The 19,823-nt window shown below is 39.8% G+C and overlaps 1 protein-coding gene across 2 annotated transcripts in view; it reads right to left on the reverse strand.

Moving 5' to 3' along the window:
* The window catches only part of RIPK2 (receptor interacting serine/threonine kinase 2), a 33,155-nt gene extending 16,620 nt beyond the window's left edge, over positions 1–16,535 (reverse strand). The window contains exons 1-3 of one of the 2 annotated variants that reach the window (XM_068983741.1): positions 16,363–16,535; positions 6,504–6,657; positions 2,366–2,521 (exon numbers count right to left, since the gene is read on the reverse strand). In XM_068983741.1, the coding sequence (XP_068839842.1) occupies positions 2,366–2,521; positions 6,504–6,657; positions 16,363–16,535 (483 nt within the window). Of the gene's footprint in view, positions 1–2,365; positions 2,522–6,503; positions 6,658–16,362 lie in introns of those variants that run through there. The other variant, XM_068983743.1, reaches the window with a different exon arrangement.
* Between the last annotated feature and the right edge of the window lie 3,288 nt (positions 16,536–19,823).

Genomic DNA, 19,823 nt, shown 5'->3' on the forward strand with positions numbered 1-19,823 from the left:
GAACCTCCAAGCATTCTGGTTTTCACACAGGACTGACAACAGGAGAGAAACCGGACATGGTGCATATAAATGCTTCCTTCACACACGCCTGTCATGGGTTCATTTGTATTTAAGGTGCACTAATAGATGCTGACCAGCAGACCAACAAGTTGAACATGTTCTTTTTAAAGTAGAAGAGTCTTGATTGATCTTAACTAGTGGTAAAGATTTTTATTTTAGATACTATTAATATGTTTCTGATTATCATTATAGTGAGAAAATTTACTTAAAAAAAACCAAAAAACTAACAAGGTGTGAGGTTCCATTTAATCTCATTAAGTACTTCAAGAGAATTTTTGTATTTCATTTAAATGGCCCTTTCAAGAAGACAGGTAGATAGGATAACCTAATTATTCATGAGTCACTGCAACTCTTACTTTTAAGGGACATTTATAAAATAAAAAGTAGAGACACACAGGATACATATAAAAGAGTGTCACTAATTTATAAGAACTGTATTAGAAAGGTCACAGTTTTGTATGTGCTAAAAGTAACAAAAATTAAAAAAAAAACAACACAAAGCCAAACTATTTTAAATTCTATTCATGTCAAATGAATACCATGGATACCCTACTCATCAATGAAAAAGAGAAAGCAGGGATCGTCATCACCTATTACTTTGCTTGGGTCTTCTCTATCAAGAATGGTTTCTGGACTGAGATGAAGAAAATGAGGTCCAAGGAAGTTGAAAAATTTATATAGTACAAGTCTCAGTTCATTTTACATATATTTCAGGTTTAGTTAGCATACTAGCAAATACCTCCACGGTGCAGAACAGAAAATAGTATTTGTTGACGGTCTGTACGAACATCATGACCTGACCCATAAGGAGAGCTGCAAACACAAAAGGTCCCAAGAAACTTGCCACCACCATCCACACCCTCTCGCCTTTTAGTATAAAAGCAAAAGCCTGAATTCTAGCTTGGGTGTGGTGGTTCTTTGGGACACTAATCCACCATTTTCTTGGTCTACTGGCTTTCCAAATAAGGTAGCTATCCCTTGCCCCAACACCTCATCTGTTGATTTACTCGCTCTGTTGTGTGGTAAGCAGTATAAAGTTGGACATGGTAACAAGGACACTTAGGAAAGCAGTCAAAAAAGGACTTTTGTAACACTTGTATGAAAAAAAAAAGGAGAAAAATGGGCTAACAGTTCTTTTAGGAGTATGCCAAACAAAATGAATGCTTATTCTCCAAAAGTCCTAGTTAATAAAAGGCCTGAACTTGACCTGAAGGGAGGTTTTTAGCACCATGTTGTGTAGCTCTGATTTGAGCACTGTAATGGTTAGAATGCCAGAATAAAAAACTGTGATAAAACCAAACGCTGGTGAGGGTGCAGAAAAGCTGTGTCTTTCCTACACTGCTGGTGAAATCTATAACGGTGCAGCCACTGTAGAAAATAGGCAGCTTCTTAAAAACCTAAACATACTTTACCATATGACCATACAGTTAAAACTCTTGGGCATTTATCTCAGAGGAATAAAAACTTACGTTTGTTCAAAAAGTTGTACAGGACTATTCAATGGAGCTTTATTTTAACTGCCAAAGGCTAAAAATAACCATATCTCTCTCAATAAGTGAATGGTTAAACAACTCTAGTACACCCACACCATGGAATATTACTCACCAATGAAAAAGAAAACAACACAAGCAAAGACTCCAATAGATCTCAAAGGCCTTACGCTAAATAAACAAAGCTGATCTCAAAATATCATACCCTGTATGATTCCATTGTCAAAACAACAAAATTATAGAAAAGAAAAGCAGATTACTGGGTGACAACGGTTAGGGATGATGGAGGGAAGGTGAACATGCCTATAAAGGGATAGCGTGAGTGGTATCTTTGTTGTGATAGAATAGTGCTATATCTTGACTGCTGTAATAGTCACAGAAATTTACACCACATAAAGTGAAACAGAACTACAAACTACACATGTGTACTGTACCAATGTCAAATTCCTGGCCTTGAAATGGTACTATAATTATATGTGATGTAACCACTGGTAGAAACTGGGTTAAGGGTACATGAGACTTCTTTACTTTGCAACCACCTAAGAATCTCTAATAATTTCAAAATAATAAGCAAATAAAGGTATACTTAACAATTTAAATTAAGAATATAATGACCCTGTATCTGAACCGTAGTTTTATGAATATCTATAGTCTAGGAATAACTAACCCATTGCAGCAGGAAGAAGTGGCACTGAATTAGGGGCCATAGAAAAGGCAGAGATACTAAATTAGCAAGGTACAAAAATTAACTAAAAAGTCTTTAAAACTATTAAACACAAGGATGCAGATAAGCTTTTTTGAAAAACAGTAATTACCTTAACATGAAATTCATTGTCCAGTAAGATGTTTTGAGTCTTCAGGTCATGGTGAAGTAGAGGAGGATTCATATTGTGCAGGTAGTTTACACCTAGAGCAATCTCATGCAGAATACGAAATCTCAATGGCCAAGGAACATCAGGATATTCGATTTTCTTCATATATATGAAAATAAATAAAACCAAAATCAGTGGCCAAATTTATTTCCACTTTGAAAATGAAATATTCAATGAGGAATAGTATAAACTAAATATCTAGTATAACTAAGTTATAGGGCAAAATATACTTATTTTATTATATAGTATCTATTTGACATTCTTTACTATCCTTGGATCTTATTTTCCTTATAGAGAAAATAATGACTTTACAGTACTAATATTTCCTTTTAGTATATACTGGCAATGTCCTACATGGTATGTGGTCTCTCTCCAGTTGAGATAGCTTATTTTTATCTGTAATACCCAGACACATATATTTATACTTGACATGTCTTCTCATTCCAGGTTGTTGTTCAGTTGCTAAGTCATGTCCCACTACTTGTGATCCCATGGACTGCAGCATGCCAGTTGCCTCTGTTTTCTATTATCTCCTGGAGTTTGCATTCAAATTCATGGCCACTGAGTTGTTGATATTATCTAATCATCTCATCTTCTGCCACCCCCTTCTTTTGCCTTCAATCTTTCCCGGCATCAGGGTCTTTGCCTATGAGTCGGCTCTTCCCATCAGATGGTCAAAGTATTTGAGCTTCAGCTTCAGCACTGGTCCTTCCAATAAGTACTTAGGGTTGATTTCTTTTAGGATTTACTGAATTGATCTTCTTGCTGTCTGAGGGACTCTCAAGAGTCTTCTCCAGCACCACAGTTCGAAAGCATCAATTCTTCGGCGCCCACCCTTCTTATAGTCCAACTCTTACATACCTATGTGACTACTGGAAAAACTATAGCTTTGATTACATGGACCTTTGTAGCAAAGTGATGTCTCTGCCTTTTAATACGGTAAGTTTGTCATAGCCTTCCTTTCAAGGAGTAAGTGTCTTTCAATTTCATGGTTGCAGTTACAGTCCACAGTGAGTTTTGGAGTCCAGGAAAATAAAATCCATCACTGCTTTTACTTTTTTCCCTTGTATTTGCTATGAAGTGACTGGACCAGATGCCATGATCTTAGTTTTTACAATATTGAGTTCCAAGCTAGCTTTTTCACTTACCTTTTCAACTCTCATCAAGAGGCTCTTTAGTTCCTCTTCACTTTCTGCCATTAGGGTGATATCATCTGCACGTCTGAGATTGTTGATTTTTCTCCCAGCAATCTTGATTCCAACTTGTGATTCATCCAGCTCAGCACTTCACATGATGTACTCTGCACAGAAGTTAAATAAGCAGGGTGACAATATACAGCTTTGTTGTATTCCTTTCCCAATTTGGAACCAGTCAGTTTTTCCATGATTGGTTCCAAATGTTGCCTCTTGACCCACATACAGGTTTCTCAGGAAACAGGTAAGGTGGTCTGATGACTCCCATCCTCTTTAAGAATTTTCCAGTTTGTTGTGATCCACACATTGAAAGGCTTTAGCATAGTCAATGAAACGAGATGTTTTTCTGGAATTCCCTTGCTTTCTGCATGATCCAATGAATTTTGGTAATTTGATCTCTGGTTCTTCTTCCTTTACTAAATACAGCTTGTACACTTATAAGCTCTTGGTTCACATACTGCTATAACCTAGCAGTTTGCAAAAACCTTGAAGGATTTTGAGCATATCCTTGCTAGCATGTGAAATGAGCACAATTGTATGGTAGTTTGAACATTCTTTGGCATTGCCTGTCTTTGACACTGGAATGAAAACTGACCTTTTCCAGTCTTGTGGACACTACACATTTTCCAAATTTGCTAATATATTGAGTGCAGCACTTTAACAGCATCATCTTTTAGGATTCTAAATAGCTCAGCTGGTATTCCATCACCTCCACTAGGTTTGTTCACAGTAACGCTTCTTAAGGCCCACTTGACTTCATACTCCAAGATGTCTGGCTCTAGGTGAGTGACCACACCATCATGGTTATCCAGGTCTTTAAGATCTTTTTTGTGTAGTTTTTCTGTATACTCTGGCCACCTCTTCTTAATCTCTTCTGCTTCTGTTAGCTCCTTGCCATTTCTGTCCTTTATTGTGCCATCCTTGCATGAAATGTTTCCCTTGACATCTCCAATTTTCTTGAAGAGATTTCTAGTCTTTCCCATTCTATTGTTCATTTAAGAAGGCCTTCTTATCTCTCCTTGCTATTCTCTGGAACTCTACATTCAGTTGGGTGTATCTTTCCCTTTCTTCCTTGCCTTTCATTTCTCTTCTTCCTCAGCTATTTGTAAAGCCTCCTTGGACAACCACTTTGCCTTCCTGCATCCTTTTGGAGATGGCCTTGTTATTGCCTCCTGTACAATGTTACGAACCTCTGTTTATAGTTCTTCAGGCACTCTGTCTACCAGACCTAATCCCTTGAATCTGTTCACCACCTCCACGGTATAAACATAATGGATTTGATTTAGGTTATATCTGAATGGCCTAGTGGTTTTCCCTACTTTCTTCAATTTAAGTCTGAATCTTGCAATAAGGAGCTCGTGATCTGTGCCACAGTCAGCTCCAGGTCTTGTTTGGCTGACTGTATAGAGCTTCTCCACCCTTGGTCATGAAGAACATAATCTTTTTTTGATATTGACCATCTGGTGATGTCCATGTGTAGAGTTGTCTCTTGGGTTGTTGGAAAAGGCTGTTTGCTATGACCAGCATGTTCTTTTGACAAAACTCTCTTAGCCTTTGCCCTGCTCCATTTTGTATTCCAAGGCCAACCTTGCCTGTTATTCTGGGTATTTCTTAACTTCCTACTTTGGCATTCCATGTATAATATAGAAACATTACAAATGTAATGCCTTTATTTCCTGGTACTTACAAGTAATAATCATCTGAATTTTCTTAAATGCTTTCCTAACTTAAATATTAATACAGCTTCCCAGGAAGATGAACATACTCAGAAGTAGACAGTCAATGGGGAAGAAGGTAGATGAGTGCTCAACCTGTATTTTATGATTCCTTCCAGAAATTAGCAATGCCCCTTAGGAGGCTCTAGAATTTCTAATGGGCTGCAAATTTGGGTACCAGACTATCTACTGGGGTGCTGGGGTATGGGAGGAAAACATTAGGATCTATGCTTACATTCATTCAAAAAAAGGAAATTGTGTTTTGTATCTTAATTGCTGTGTTGGTTACACAAATCTTACGCACTGACACTAGTCACTTTACTCTGCCCTTGTTTTAGATCCTGCTGTCACAAACAGAATGTGTTGCATCCTAAAAATAAAGAGGAAGTCACTCCATGAGTGGTGATAGGGGCACCCATGCTCCCTCATGTGCTTATAGAACATTGTGATGCACTGGAATTTAGGAGTGTTCAGTGACTGAATTTTACAGATTATGTTACTACTCAGTTTTAACTAAAGCAACCTTCACAAAACAGACCCAGGTATTTAAAAATATTTCTTGAGGGAAACTGTGGGCTAGAGATAATCTTAAGGTCAAGCAAACAACAGTAGATGAATACACACATTTTGAGAATAAGGACCTCACCTCCTCAAAGTTGTTTACTAATGGCTTTCATAGTTGAAGACAGAGTAATTGGTACCTTGAGAAAAAGGTAATACGGCTCGTGCCATTGCATATTATTGGAAAAACTCAGGTATTTGATAGTCAGAGATAGATAATTTGGCCTATTAATTCAGAACTTTGCGAACTGATACTACTAACATTTAATTAGAATACTAAATTGTCTTTAACATAAAATAAAAGCTGGCTTCAGCCAACACTACACTGTGCAGTGTGCAGAGTCTGTCTTTTCTCTCTCCTGCTCCTCTCCCACATACCCTAACCTGTGGGTACTGGAATTCAGTGTAAGCCTCAGGAACCTAAGCGGCATAATCGAGGTGACTAGAACGCAGAGTCTGGCTGCACAGTACTTTTAACACAGAAGCAGCCAGAAATAGTGAAATTTTACCACTGCAACTGTTTGTCATTATTATTTTGGCTCACATGTAAAACCAAAGCACTTTATAGGTTAACTAATAGAATTCTAGCCACTGAAAATGTATAGTACTTACTCTATGTAGGAGCTCATTTAATGATCCATTTGGCATGTATTCGGTAACTATTCCCAAAAATTCAGGCTCATTGCAAATTCCCAAAATCGGAAGAATGTAACTAAATCGAGCTTTGTGTAAAATTTCAGCTTCTCTTAAGACATCATTTCTTTCACTAAAGAAAAAAAAAAGCATAATTATTTCAAAATAATGAAAAATACACAATTATCATGTCCATAATATTAATTAATTTTGGATTTTTTCATTCATTCATTAGCTTATGACCTCATGTAAATTAGGCAACTTTTCTTAGTTTTTTCGTATTTAAAGGAGGGATAATATCTACCCTACATATTCCATAGGTCTGTTTAGAGACCAAAATAATATATATAAACCACTGACAGAAAGAAGTGCTACACATAGATTAAAACTGTACTTTTCCTAGGAAAGGGAAAGAACACAGTGTTTGTTTATAAAGTCTATTTGTATTAAAACAATAGGTGCTTGAACTAATTACTTAAGTTTCTGTTTTATTAAAATGATAAAATTTTATTAGACTGTTACATTCAATTTTACTGTTGCATACCATGTAAAAATTTTCTAAATATCCTGAATATTAAAACACTTAAGTGTTGTAGATTTTAATGACTCGATGATAATAGTTGCATAAGGGTTGATACTACTCAGAAATTATAGGCTGGAACTCAGAAAAAGAACACTGAGAAGAGATAAACGCTTATAACATTCCTGGGCTAACTCTGGGTTCCAGATTTATTTCCTTATTCATTCATAAAAGAAATGTGTTGAACTTTCATTACGAGTAAGCCACAGTGCTCAGCCCTATGGAGACAATTAAGTTAAAACAAAACAAAAAACAAAACATAGTTTGGTGAGTTCCCTGGCAGTGCAGTGGATAAGAATCTGCCTGCCAAGGCCGGGGACATGCATTTAGTCCCTGGTCTGGGACGATTTCACATGCCATGGAGCAACGAAGCCCACGGGCCATAATGACTGACTGAAGCCTGCTTGTTCCAGGGCCCTGGAGACACAACTAACGAGCCCCTGTGCCACAACTCCTTAAGCCAGCGCACCTAGTCTGTGCTCCACAAGGAGAGAGGCCACCGCAATGAGAAGCCCATGTGCCACAACTAGAGTAGCCCGACTCCCTGCAAATAGACAAGGTCCATGTGCAGCAACAAAGACCTAGCCCAACCAAAGGTAAATCAATAAAGCAGTGTGTACATGTCAAGTAAATACAAAATTAGATAAAAAAAATACAGTCTGTGATCTCAAGCTGTCCAGAAACCTTTTTAAGAAACATACATACTCATCATAATCTTGACTTGCACATTTCCAATGACTAGTGGGCTTCCCAGGTGGTGCTCGCAGTAAACAACCTGCCTGCCAACGCAGGAGACATAAGAGACTCAGTTCAAACCCTGGGTCAGGAAGATCCCCTGGAGGAAGAAATGGCAAACCACTCCAGTATTCTTGCCCGTACTACTGATCAACACAGACGCAAAAATCCTCAACCAAATATTAGCAAACCAAATACAACAACACGCTGAAAGCTTCATACACCATGATCAAGTGGGATATATCCCTGGGATGCAAGGATTCTTCAATATATGCAAATCAGTGAATATAACAAACCATATTAACAAACTGAGTAAAAATCACATGATCATCTCAATAGATGCAGAGAAAACTTTGGACAAAATTCAACACCTATTTATGATAAAAACTCTCCAGAAAGTGAGCATAGAGGGAACCTACCTCAACATTATAAAGGCCATATATGACAAACCTACAGCAAATATTCTCAATGGTGAAAAACTGAAAGAATTTTCTCTCAGATCAGGAACAAGACAAGGGTGTCCACTCTCTACACTATTATTCAGCATAGTTTCAGAAGTCCTAGCCACAGCAATCAGAAAAGGAAAGGAAACAAAAGGAATCCAAATTGGACAAGAAGACGTAAAACTGTCACTGTTTGCAGATGACAATGATACTTTACATAGAAAATCCTAAAGATGCCACCAGAAAACTACTAGAGCTCATCAGTGAATTTACTAAAGTTGCAGGATACAAAATTAAAACAGAAATTTCTTGCATTCTGATACACTAACAAAGAAAGATCAGAAAGAGAAATTAAGGAAACAATATCATTTACTATTGCAACAAAAAGAATAAAATACCTAGGTATAAATCTACCTGAGTAAGCAAAAGATCTGTACACAGAAAACTGAAAGACATTCAGGAAAGACATCAAAGATATAAACATACGGAGAGATTCACCATGTTCTTGGATTGGCAGCATCAATATTGTGAAAATGACTATACTACCCAGAGCAATCTACAGATTCAATGTAACCCTTATCAAATTATCAATGGCATTTTTCATTGAACTAGAACAGAAAATTTTACAATTTGTAGAAAATACAAAAGATCCCAAATAGCCCAAAACAACCTTGAGAAAGAAAAATGGACCTGGAGGAATCAGGCTTTCTGACCTCAGATTATAGTACAAAGCTACTGTCATCGAGACAGTATGGTACTGGTACAAAAGTGGAAATACAGACCAATGGGATAGGATAGAAAGCCCAAAAACAAATCAATGCACATACAGTCACCTAATTTATGACTAAAGAGGCTAGAATATACAATAAAGACATCCTCAATACGTAGTGCTGGGAAAACTGGACGGCTGCTTGTAAAAGAATGAAATTAGAAGTCTAATGCCATATACAAAAATAAACTCAAAATGAATTAAAGACCTAAATGAAGGCCAGACACTGAAAAATTCTTAGAGGAAAATACAGGCAGAACATTCTTTGAAATAAATCATAGTAGGATCTTTGCTGACCCATCTCCTAGAATAATGTCAATAAAAACCAAAATTAACAAATGGGATCTGTGCTTATTATGTGCACACAAGCTCATTTGCTCAGTTGTGCCTGTTTCTTTGCCACCCTATGGACTGCAGCCCGCTAGGCTCCTCTGTCCATGGCATTTTCCTGGCTAGAATAGCGGAGTGAGTTTCTATTTCCTCCTCCAAGGGATCTTCCCGACCCAGGGATCAAACCTACATCTCCTGTATTGGAGGCGAATTCTTTACTGCTGAGCCACAATTGAACTTAAAAGTTTTTGCACAGCAAAGGACATCATAAACAAGACAAACAAGGAAATATTTGCCAATATTTTCTCCCTCAGAATGGGAAAAAATACTGGCAAATGAAGTAACTGACAAGGAATGAACCTCCAAAACATACAAACAGTTCAAGTAAATAAAACAACAACAACAAAAAACCCCACAAACAACCCAATCAAAAACTGGGTGGAATACCTAAATAGACACTTCTCCCAAAGAAGGCATACACAGGGCCAACAATCACCTGAAAAGATGCTCAGCATCATTAGTTATTAGAGATGTGAAAATCAAAACTATAATGAGACATCACTCATACCCATCAGAATGACCATCATTAAAAGACAAATCTACAAACAATAAATGCTGGAGAGGGTGTGGAGAAAGGGAACTCTCTTGCACTGTTGGTGGGAATGTAAATTGATCAAGCACTATGGAGAACAATATGGAGATTCCTTCAAAAATTAAAAATAGAACTGCTGTATGACCCAGGAATCCCAGTACTGGGCATATACCCAGAGAAAGGCTATAATTCCAAAAGATAAATGCACCCCAACGTTCACAGCAGCACTATTTACAAGAGCCAAAATATGGAAGCAACCCAGATATCCATCTACAGATGAATGGATAAGGAAGATGTGGTACATACATACAATGGAAAATTGTTACTTGGCCATAAAAAAGAACTAAATTGGATCATTTGCAGAAACGTGGATGGACCTAGAGACTGTCATACAGAGTGAAGTTAAGTCAGAAAGAGAAAAACAAATATCGTATAATTAACGCATATATGTGGATTCTAGAATAATAGTATAGAGGATCCTACCTGCAAAATAGAAATTGAGACACAGACAACAAACATTGGACACCAAGTCGGGAAAGGGGGTGGTGGAATGAACTGGAAGATAAGGACTGACATATATACATTATTGATTCTATGGGTAAAGTAGATAACTAATGAGAACCTGCTGTATACTTTAGGGAACTCTACTCAGTGCTCTATGGTAACCTAAATGGGAAGGAAATCCAAAAAAGAGGGGAGACATATATATATATATATACACACATAGACACACACACATATACATACATAGATGATTCAGTCTGCAGTACAGAAAAAATACAACATTGTAAAGTAACTATTACTCCAATAAAATTAATTTAAAAAAGCAAAACAACAACAAAAAATGTGAAGCAATGAGGGTCTGAAGCTATAAAGGTTGCAGTGGAAATGGGAAGAAAAACATTAGCTGAATAGAATGCCCAGGCTGTGATGACTGACTGACTTTACTGATTAAGGGAGTATAACATACCTTATTAAGGAAGTATAACACACTGCACTAAAGGCTACCCACTCTAGTATTCTGGCCTGGAGAAATCCATGGACTGTAGAGACCATGGGGTTGCAAAGAATCGAACACGACTGAGCGACTTTCACTTTCACTCTCTAGTAGAAGCTATCTGGCAAGAGATGATGACTGTTGTTTAGTCACTTAGCCGTGTCCGACTCTTTTGTGACCCCATGGACTGTGGCTCATCCAACCAGCTTCTCTATCCATGGGATTTTCCTGGCAAGAATACTGGAGAGGGTTGCCATTTCCTTCTCCAGGGACTTACTCCACTGTGCAACAGCAATCCAAGATCCCCCTCTTAAAACGAATCTTTCTCCTCCGTCAGTAATGTTCCCCCCACCTGCATTGGTTAATGACAGGAAAAAATCCTGCCAGCAAGCCATGTGCACTTTTAATTCACTGAAACCAAGTTTCCTAGGAAACACTCCTCCCTTAAGTACTAAAACCTCCAAAACTACTAAGACTGAAGCTTCAGGGACCAAAAAATTCCTTAAGTTGTTTACTAGGTGTAATAAGAGAATACAATGCAAATGCATACATGTGTGCACCAAAAGACATACACAACAATGTTCATAGAAGCTCTCATCCTAACAGCCAAAGAATGGAAACATCTCTATCAACAATGGGATGGATAAATAAATGTGTTATCTTCCCTTGTAGCTCAGCCAGTAAAGAATTTGCCTGCAGTGCAGGAGACCTGGGTTCGATCCCTGGGTTGGGAAGATCCCCTGGAGAAGGAAATGGCAAGCCACTCCAGTATCCTTGCCTGGAATATCTCATGGACAGAGGAACCTGGTGGATTGCAGTCCATGGGGTCGCAAAGAGTCAGGCACGACTGAGCAACTAACACAAAGCAGAATACTGAACATTTTATAGCAATGAAAATGAATGAATGAATGTTACCTGCTCCAGGTAACAACATGGATAAATCTTACAATGCTAGATAAGAGAAGCCAGAAACTAAAGATACATTATGTATTCAATTTATTTAAAGGCTAACCACTATCAAGTCTAATCTTTGGTGTTAGAATTCAGGATGGTATTTACCCTTGGGAAGGATGACGAGTAATGACTAAGAAGGGATATAGTTATTTATGTGGGTGGTGACTGTAGTTATCTTCACTTTGTGATGTCATGCTAAACAATCATATTTGTGTTTTTCTATACAGATGTTATGCTTTCATTAAAAAGCTTATTTAAAAGAAGTTCATTTAACTGTTATCTTGCATATAATGTATAATTTTTCTGGATGCTTTTGTTTAAATCACCCAAGATCTTGATGAATGGCTGCTGAAAAACACATTCCAGACCAGACTATAAGGCTTCCTTTTAAAAACAAACAATAAACAAAATAAAGCAAAAATATCTTAGCCATCCATGTTTTGAATAGGTAATATATTTACATGTTTCTAAATTCAAGCGTTACAAAAATACATAAAGAGCCTCTATCCTTCTTCCTGTTCTTCAGATGCAGAGTACCCAAACTGTGAGGCAACCAATTATACCTGTCTGTGAGACCAGGTTTATTTAAATTTGTTTCCTAAACTGAAACAGGTCTGTATTTGCCTTAAGAAAGGTAGATCAACAAGACAGTTACAGAGTAGCACCTGTGCAGGGAAAACACAAGATTGACCTGAAGGTTCCTAGATACCCTGAGAATTATAGAGAGGGCATGCTAGGGGAAATCTTGGTGATATTTAACATTCTAATTCCTCCTCCCATTAGGAGTATGAGGCATTCTTCCTTCTCTTGTGATCCTACTATGTATCAGTCACTTTACTAAAGTTGGTTTTATTATCCCTATGAGAGCACTGCTGCTGCTAAGTTGCTTCAGTCGTGTCCTGCTCTGTGCGACCCCATAGACGGCAGCCCACCAGGCTCCCCCATCCCTGGGATTCTCCAGGCAAGAACACTGGAGTGGTTGCCATTTCCTTTTCCAATGAATGAAAGCGAAAGTGAAAATGAAGCTGCTCAGTTGTGTCCGACTCTTAGTGACCCCATGGACTGCAGCCCACCAGGCTCCTCAGTCCACGGGATTTTCCAGACAAGAGTACTGGAGTGGGGTGCCACACTGGGCTTAGATAAATGAATAATTTTCTAATGGTCATGTTAATAATAAGTGGCAGGTTTGGAGTCAGATTTGAATTGCAATAGTGGGTTCTAACACCTTTGTTTTTTCCTATCACTGCTTAATCAGAGAAGGAAAATTCCTGAAGTTATATTTTGAAAAGAATGAGAGAGTGGGAAAACAGAATAAGCTACAACAGTTTAAAAATAGGTTTTTATTGAGTTGGCCAAAAAGTTCATTTGGGTTTTTCCATGCCATCTTGCAGAAAAATCTGAACGAACTTGTTGGCCAACCCAATATATTAAACAAAAAAAAAGATAAAAGAAACATAAAATACAGCTTCTACAGACATATTGGCAAAATAGAAAATTTCAGTCACAAAACAGTTAAACTGTTTACACAAGGTGTTTGAACAACCAGTCAAACTCACATACTCATAAGGAGCTGGGAGATTGCTGGGGAAGGTCCATTCATTGGGCAGAAGTCAGGTTATAGAGAATGACTCACCAATCACTAAAATAAGAACATGTAATAGCACATAAACTTATTTTTCTTTCCTTTCAAAGAACAATGCAAACATTATCCACACGAGAGCCCAAGAAGTACATGTATTTGTTATTCCCACTTCATAAGTGAGGACACAAACATCCTGTGAGTCAACTACATATCCAGTCCTATGCTCAGACGTCATAAACACAGCTAATGTTAACATTCCAGGTAACAAGTAGGAGGAAATACATGATGCAGTAATGCCAGAGTGTTGCCTTGGTCCTTAAGGCTTCTTTGAAGGCAGAATTAATTTCCTACCCAATGTGGCAGGAATTTTGGATTATGAAAACTGTTAATGAACATGGAAAGTGAACTCCCCCTTCATTTCTTGGCTCCAAATGGCACAAAACTTAGATAAATTAAAATCTTGAGAAGCAGCATTCAAAATGGGAGGATCAATCTGCTTTAAAATACCTAATGAGTCCATAACTGCTCGATTTTCATCTATTTTAAGTTGATTCTAAAATACATCCACCCTCTCTAGCCAATTACCATCCTTCAACGTTGACTACATATACATACACATACTCGTATTGCCCCATACTTGCTACACAGAATTCAAGAGCTAGGGTAAACATATCCCGTATATCACTAAATCTGAATCATGGTACACAAAAAATGGAAGCAATCCCTAGAGGTATCTCAAACTTACTGTGGGACTTAGCCCATCCAAGCCTGATAGCAAGAGAATGAAAAAAAAACCACAGGCAGATGAAAGTCAACAGCATTACCAGGGCTGAAACTGAGGAATTTAACTGCTGTTGGATACTGACAGCTAATCAGGCATCTCAGTTCAGTTCAGTTCCGTCCCTCCCTCGTGTCCGACTCTTTGTGACCCTGTGAATTGGAGCACGCCAGGCCTCCCTGTCCATCACGAACTCCCAGAGTTCACTCAAACTCTCGTCCATCGAGTCTGTGATGCCATCCAGCCACCTCATCCTCTGTCACCCCCTTCTCCTCCCGCCCCCAATCCCTCCCAGCATCAGAGTCTTTTCCAGTGAGTCAACTCTTTGCATGAGGTGGCCAAAGTACTGGAGTTTCAGCTTTTGCATCATTCGTTCCAAAGAAATCCCAGGGCTGATCTCCTTCAGAATGCACTGGTTGGATCTCCTTGCAGTCCAAGGGACTCTCAACAGTCTTCTCCAACACCACAGCTCAAAAGCATCAATTCTTCGGTGCTCAGCTTTCTTCACAGTCCAACTCTCACATCCATACATGACCACAGGAAAAACGACAGCCTTGACTAGAGGGACCTTGGTTGGCAAAGTAACGTCTCTGCTTTTGAATATACTATTTAGGTTGGTCATAACTTTTCTTCCGAGGAGTAAGCGTCTTTTAATTTCATGGCTGCAGTCACCATCTGCAGTGATTTTGGAGCCCCCCAAAATAAAGTCTGACACTGTTTCCCATGAAGTGATGGGACCAGATGCCATGATCTTCATTTTCTGAATGTTGAGCTTTAAGCCAGCTTTTTCACTCTCCACTTTCACTTTCATCAAGAGGCTTTTTAGTTCCTCTTTACTTTCTGCCATAAATCAGGCATCTAGCATGATGTATTTTCGCTTATATGATATAGGGGGAAGACCTGGGTTCGATTCCTGGGTTGGGAAGATCACCTGGAGAAGGGAACGGCTACCCACTCCAGTATTCTGCCCCGGAGAATCCCATGGACTGCATAGTCCATGGGGGTCACAAAGAGTCAGACAGGACTGAGCAACTTTCACTTTCATGGGGGCGGGGAAGAGGAGAATGTTTGCAGTCATGGGTGTTAACTTGCTAAGAATTGAACGCAGAGCCTAGTTAAGATTTCTACCGGAAGGAAAACAGACTAGTGACTAAACTCTCTTACCAATACATAAAGTTGAAAGGTTTTTCTGGAAACAGAAACTAATGCTAGCCCTCCCATGAAATCTGGATAGTGCACTAAAATTGCTCAATGGGAGAGGCATTCAAAAGTTTTGTCATTTAACAGTCTTCTGATTCCAGTTTATCGTTAGTAAAAATCACACAAGTTTCCTCCAGAGACAGACTTCCTTTCCCGTGAGAGTGAGGAGAAACTAAATTGAGTTGAGTTTGATGTCTAAACTTCTCTGACTACATGTAGTAAACCAAAAGCCACCACAAAAAGCCCAAAGCAAAACGTCCCAGATTCTACAGCAGTGCTGGTCAATAAAACCATGTGACCCACATACACAATTTGAAATTTTCATGTAGCCACTTAAAAAAAGAGGTAGAAAGAAATATGCAAAGTGAACTTTACCAATATATTTATCACAACATATCAAAAGATACCATCTAAGCATATCATATAAAATTATACATGAGATATTACAAGTTTTGAAAGTAAGTGCTAAAAATCTAGCGTGTATTTCCCACTAACAACACTTATCAGTTCGGACAGCCATATTTTCAGCGCTCAACAGCTATGTGTGGCTAAGAGCTACCCATTGGGCGATGCGACCCTAGAGTTAGACTTCAAAAGGAAGAAACGAAGCCAACACAACTGAATTTCAATAGAGAGGACGTTTAGAGTTGGGCTGTGATTGCTGGCTCTGGTGTCTGGAGAAAGGAAGCCTAGGAAAAAAATACCAAAGCAGTGACAAGAAGCGAGATTGCGGCATCTCCAGAGAAGCCGGCCGTTTCCCCCAGGTGAGCCTAAGCTTTGAAGGGCCGCTTCGAGGGGAGGCGGTCACCGTCGTCGGGGCTCCAGAGCCCGTGTGCCCGGGGTGAGAGCCAGTGAGAGGGGCAGCGCCGCGGCCCTACCTGTCGAGCAGCGGGCTGTGGATGTGCAGGTGCTTCACGGCCACCTGAACGCGCCAGTCGGCGTGGCGGGCGGACGACACGGTGCCGGACGCGCCGCGGCTCAGGAAGCGCAGGTCGGCGAGCTTGTGGTACGGGATGGCGGGCAAGGCGCTGCAGACGGCCTCCGCGCTCATGGCGGCGGGCCGTGCCGGCCCTCCGGCCGCCGGCCGCTCCCGGAAGTGCCCGCCGCGCCCGCAGCTCCGCCCCGGTGCGGGCAGCACACTAGGTCGCGAGGCCGTTCATCCCCGAGGCGGCCCGCGCCACGCTCCTTATCCAGGGCCCGAGCGAACTCCCTCTGGAGACAGGTTAACGCCGAGGCGACGAGGCACTCCGGTGACGGGCTCCCTCTCACCGATCCGGCCCTCCAGGGCGCGGCAGCCTCTGCTGCCCGCCGCTCGGAGCTCCGCCTCCTCAGACGCTCCAGTGACGTCAGCGGGCGGACGCCGAGCTGGGGGCTTTCCCGCGCGTCCGCCCGAGGTCGCCGCCGCCGGGAGCTCCGACCGCGTGTCCCGGGCCGGCGCGGCACCGGCGACGGCCTGCGAGTGGGAAAGGAGCCCGGGGCGCTCGGTGCGTCTTCTCTCCGCGTCCCCGACCAGCCAGGGTTTGGAAGGATTTCCTGTGAGGAAATTTCCCCTCAGCCGCCTCACACTTGGTCCGCAGGCCCTCCCGCCTGGAAGCCTCTCCTCTGGTCCCGTCTGTTAGCAACGTAGTTTTCTTCCCCTCACCCATGTTGTCTCCTGACGCCCATAATTACAGTCAGAGATTGAAAAATAACCTTGAGAGAGTCCTTGCCTCTGATTTCAGATGAGACTGCAGACATTTCTTTCTCATAGATCTGGGAAGAACGCAGTATTTAATGCCAACCAAAAAACGATGGAAGCATCTTTTCGTCTTTTTTTACCTTAAACACCGGTCTACACCTGAAATGGCTGTTTCGCAACGTGTGTTGCAGATATTGTTCACAATAGCAAGTTCGTGCTAGGCATTTAATGAGTTCGAAAACGTAATTAATAGGAAATGCTTGAGTTGAATCAGGGATTTCTGCCTAGGGAAATTCAACGCTTCCTGTATTTCTTTATTGCCCAAAACGTGAGTAGCAATGCTACATTTTGCAATTAATGGAAGCTGTAATTAAGATTGTTTTGAAATCTGGTAACTTAAATTGCTTAGCTTTAAAGCTATGGTCTGATAATCTGGTTTATTTCTAAATAAGCTTTTTGCTACAAAAAGTGCTTAGAAAACTTTTCGTATTCATTCATTCACTCATTCATCCAGTTTACAAACTAAGAGCTCCGGAGAAAGAGAACAAAAAGTAGGGAGGAAATTATCAAAATAATAACTCAAGCACTTTTGCCAGGATCAAAGGTCAAAGGTCTTCATATTGAAAGGGTCTACCAGCTACGGTGGCTGCAGTGGTAAAGAATCCACCTGCCAGTGCAGGAGATTCAAGAGACGCCGGTTTGATGCCTGGGGTGGGAAGAGGAGGAGGAAATAGCAGTCCACTGGAGTATTCTTGCCTGGGAAATCCCATGGACTGAGGAGCCTGGCAGGCTGCAGTCCATGGGGTCACAGAGTCCAACACAGCTGAACGCGCGCGCGCACACACACACACACAGCACCCACAGTGAATAAGATCTATGTTGAAGTACATCATTAAAAAGATCAAGACACTAAGAGCAAATAGAAGATTTTAAGAATTCAGAGGGAAGAAACAAGAACAAACGGGTGGATATTAGAATGGCATCTGATTTCTCAGTGATAATGCTTTTATGCTAAAACACTGCAGTGAAATTTCAAATTTTGTATTACAATAGCTTCCAATCTAGAATTCTGTAGTCGAACTATTCGTAAAGTATAAGAGCAGAATAAAAGCATTTCACATATATAAGGATGCAAAAACATTTATTTTCCATCTATCTACTTAAAAAAAAAAAAGAAAACTACTAGAGGATGTACTCCAATAGAATAGGACAGCAAAACAAGAAAGACATGGGGCCCAGAAAACAGGACCAGAAGGATGGGAAGGGAAATGCCAGGTGAAAGATATGTGGCAGGAATAGAGAGCAATTGCTTTCACTGGAGCAAGATGGCAGATTCCAAGAAGAAAGGCTGATAAAAATTGTGTATTTAGATGATTAATTTTGAGTATTTGTGTGTAGTTATATTGCTAGATGTTTGATAGATCTAAAGAAATATGTGATAAAATTTGAGCAGGAGATTTAAAACTGTAGGAAAGTGAAAAAAAGAAATTAATTCCATGAAACTAAAGATTATACAAGAATGGAAGCAGCATTTCTGCAAACTGTTCTGTGGTTGTGAAAAGTTTAAGACTTTTTAGAGCTTCTGAAATACTAGTATATTATAAATCTCTAAGAAGGAGAGAACATGCAGCATAGAAGTTATAAAATTTATATTTTAATTGCATTTCTTTTAAATTAAAAAATAGTATTATAGTCACATGGTTCAAAATTTAAAAATTTAAAAGGACCAATAATCCAATAGAAAATTAAGAAGAAGACATAGATACTTCACAAAAGGAGATATCTAAAGAGTAAATAGCAAATGAATGTGAAAAGGTATTCTATATCATTAGTTATTAGAGAACTACAAGTTAAAACCACAATGAAATAACACTACACAAATACAAGAATAACTGAAATTAAAAAGACAGAATATACCAAGTGCAGATGAGGTTTTGTAGCAATTGGAACTCTTGTACATTGCTGATAGGAGTGTCATTCAGTATAATCAACTATTCAAACCCTGTGGCAGAATCTATTAAAGTTACAGATATTCACATCCTCAGCAATTCCTTGTCTAGGTATGTTGTTCAGTCACTCAGTTGTGTCTGACTATTTGCGACCCCATGGACTGCCACAAGCCAGGCTTCCTGTCCTTCACCATCTCCTTGGAGTTTGCTCAAACTCATGTCCATTGAGTCAGTGATGCCATCCAACCATCTCATCCTCTGTCATCCCCTTCTTCCCCTGCCTTCAATCTCTCCCAGCATCAGGGACTTTTCCAATGAGTTGGCTCTTTGCATCAGGTGGCCAAAGTATTGGAGTTTCAGCTTCAGGATCAGTCCTTCCACTGAATATTCAGGGTTGATTTCCTTTAGGATTGACTTGTTTTATCTCCTTGCTGTCCAAGGGATTCTCAAGAGTCTTCTCTAGCACCAAGTTTGAAGGCATCAATTCTTCAACTCTCTGTCTTTTTTACTGTCCAACTCTTACAACCATGACTACCAGAAAAACCATAGCTTTGACCATAGACTATATGGACCTTTGTTGCCAAAGTAATGTCTGTTTTTTAATATGCTGTCTAGGTTTGTCATCGCTTTGCTTCCAAGGAACAAGTGTCTTTCAATTTTATGGCTGCAATCACCATCTGTAGTGATTTCAGAGCCTAAGAAAATAGTCTGT

Source organism: Capricornis sumatraensis, chromosome 11 (assembly GCF_032405125.1).
Source record: "Capricornis sumatraensis isolate serow.1 chromosome 11, serow.2, whole genome shotgun sequence".
NCBI classification, from domain to species: Eukaryota; Metazoa; Chordata; class Mammalia; order Artiodactyla; family Bovidae; genus Capricornis; species Capricornis sumatraensis.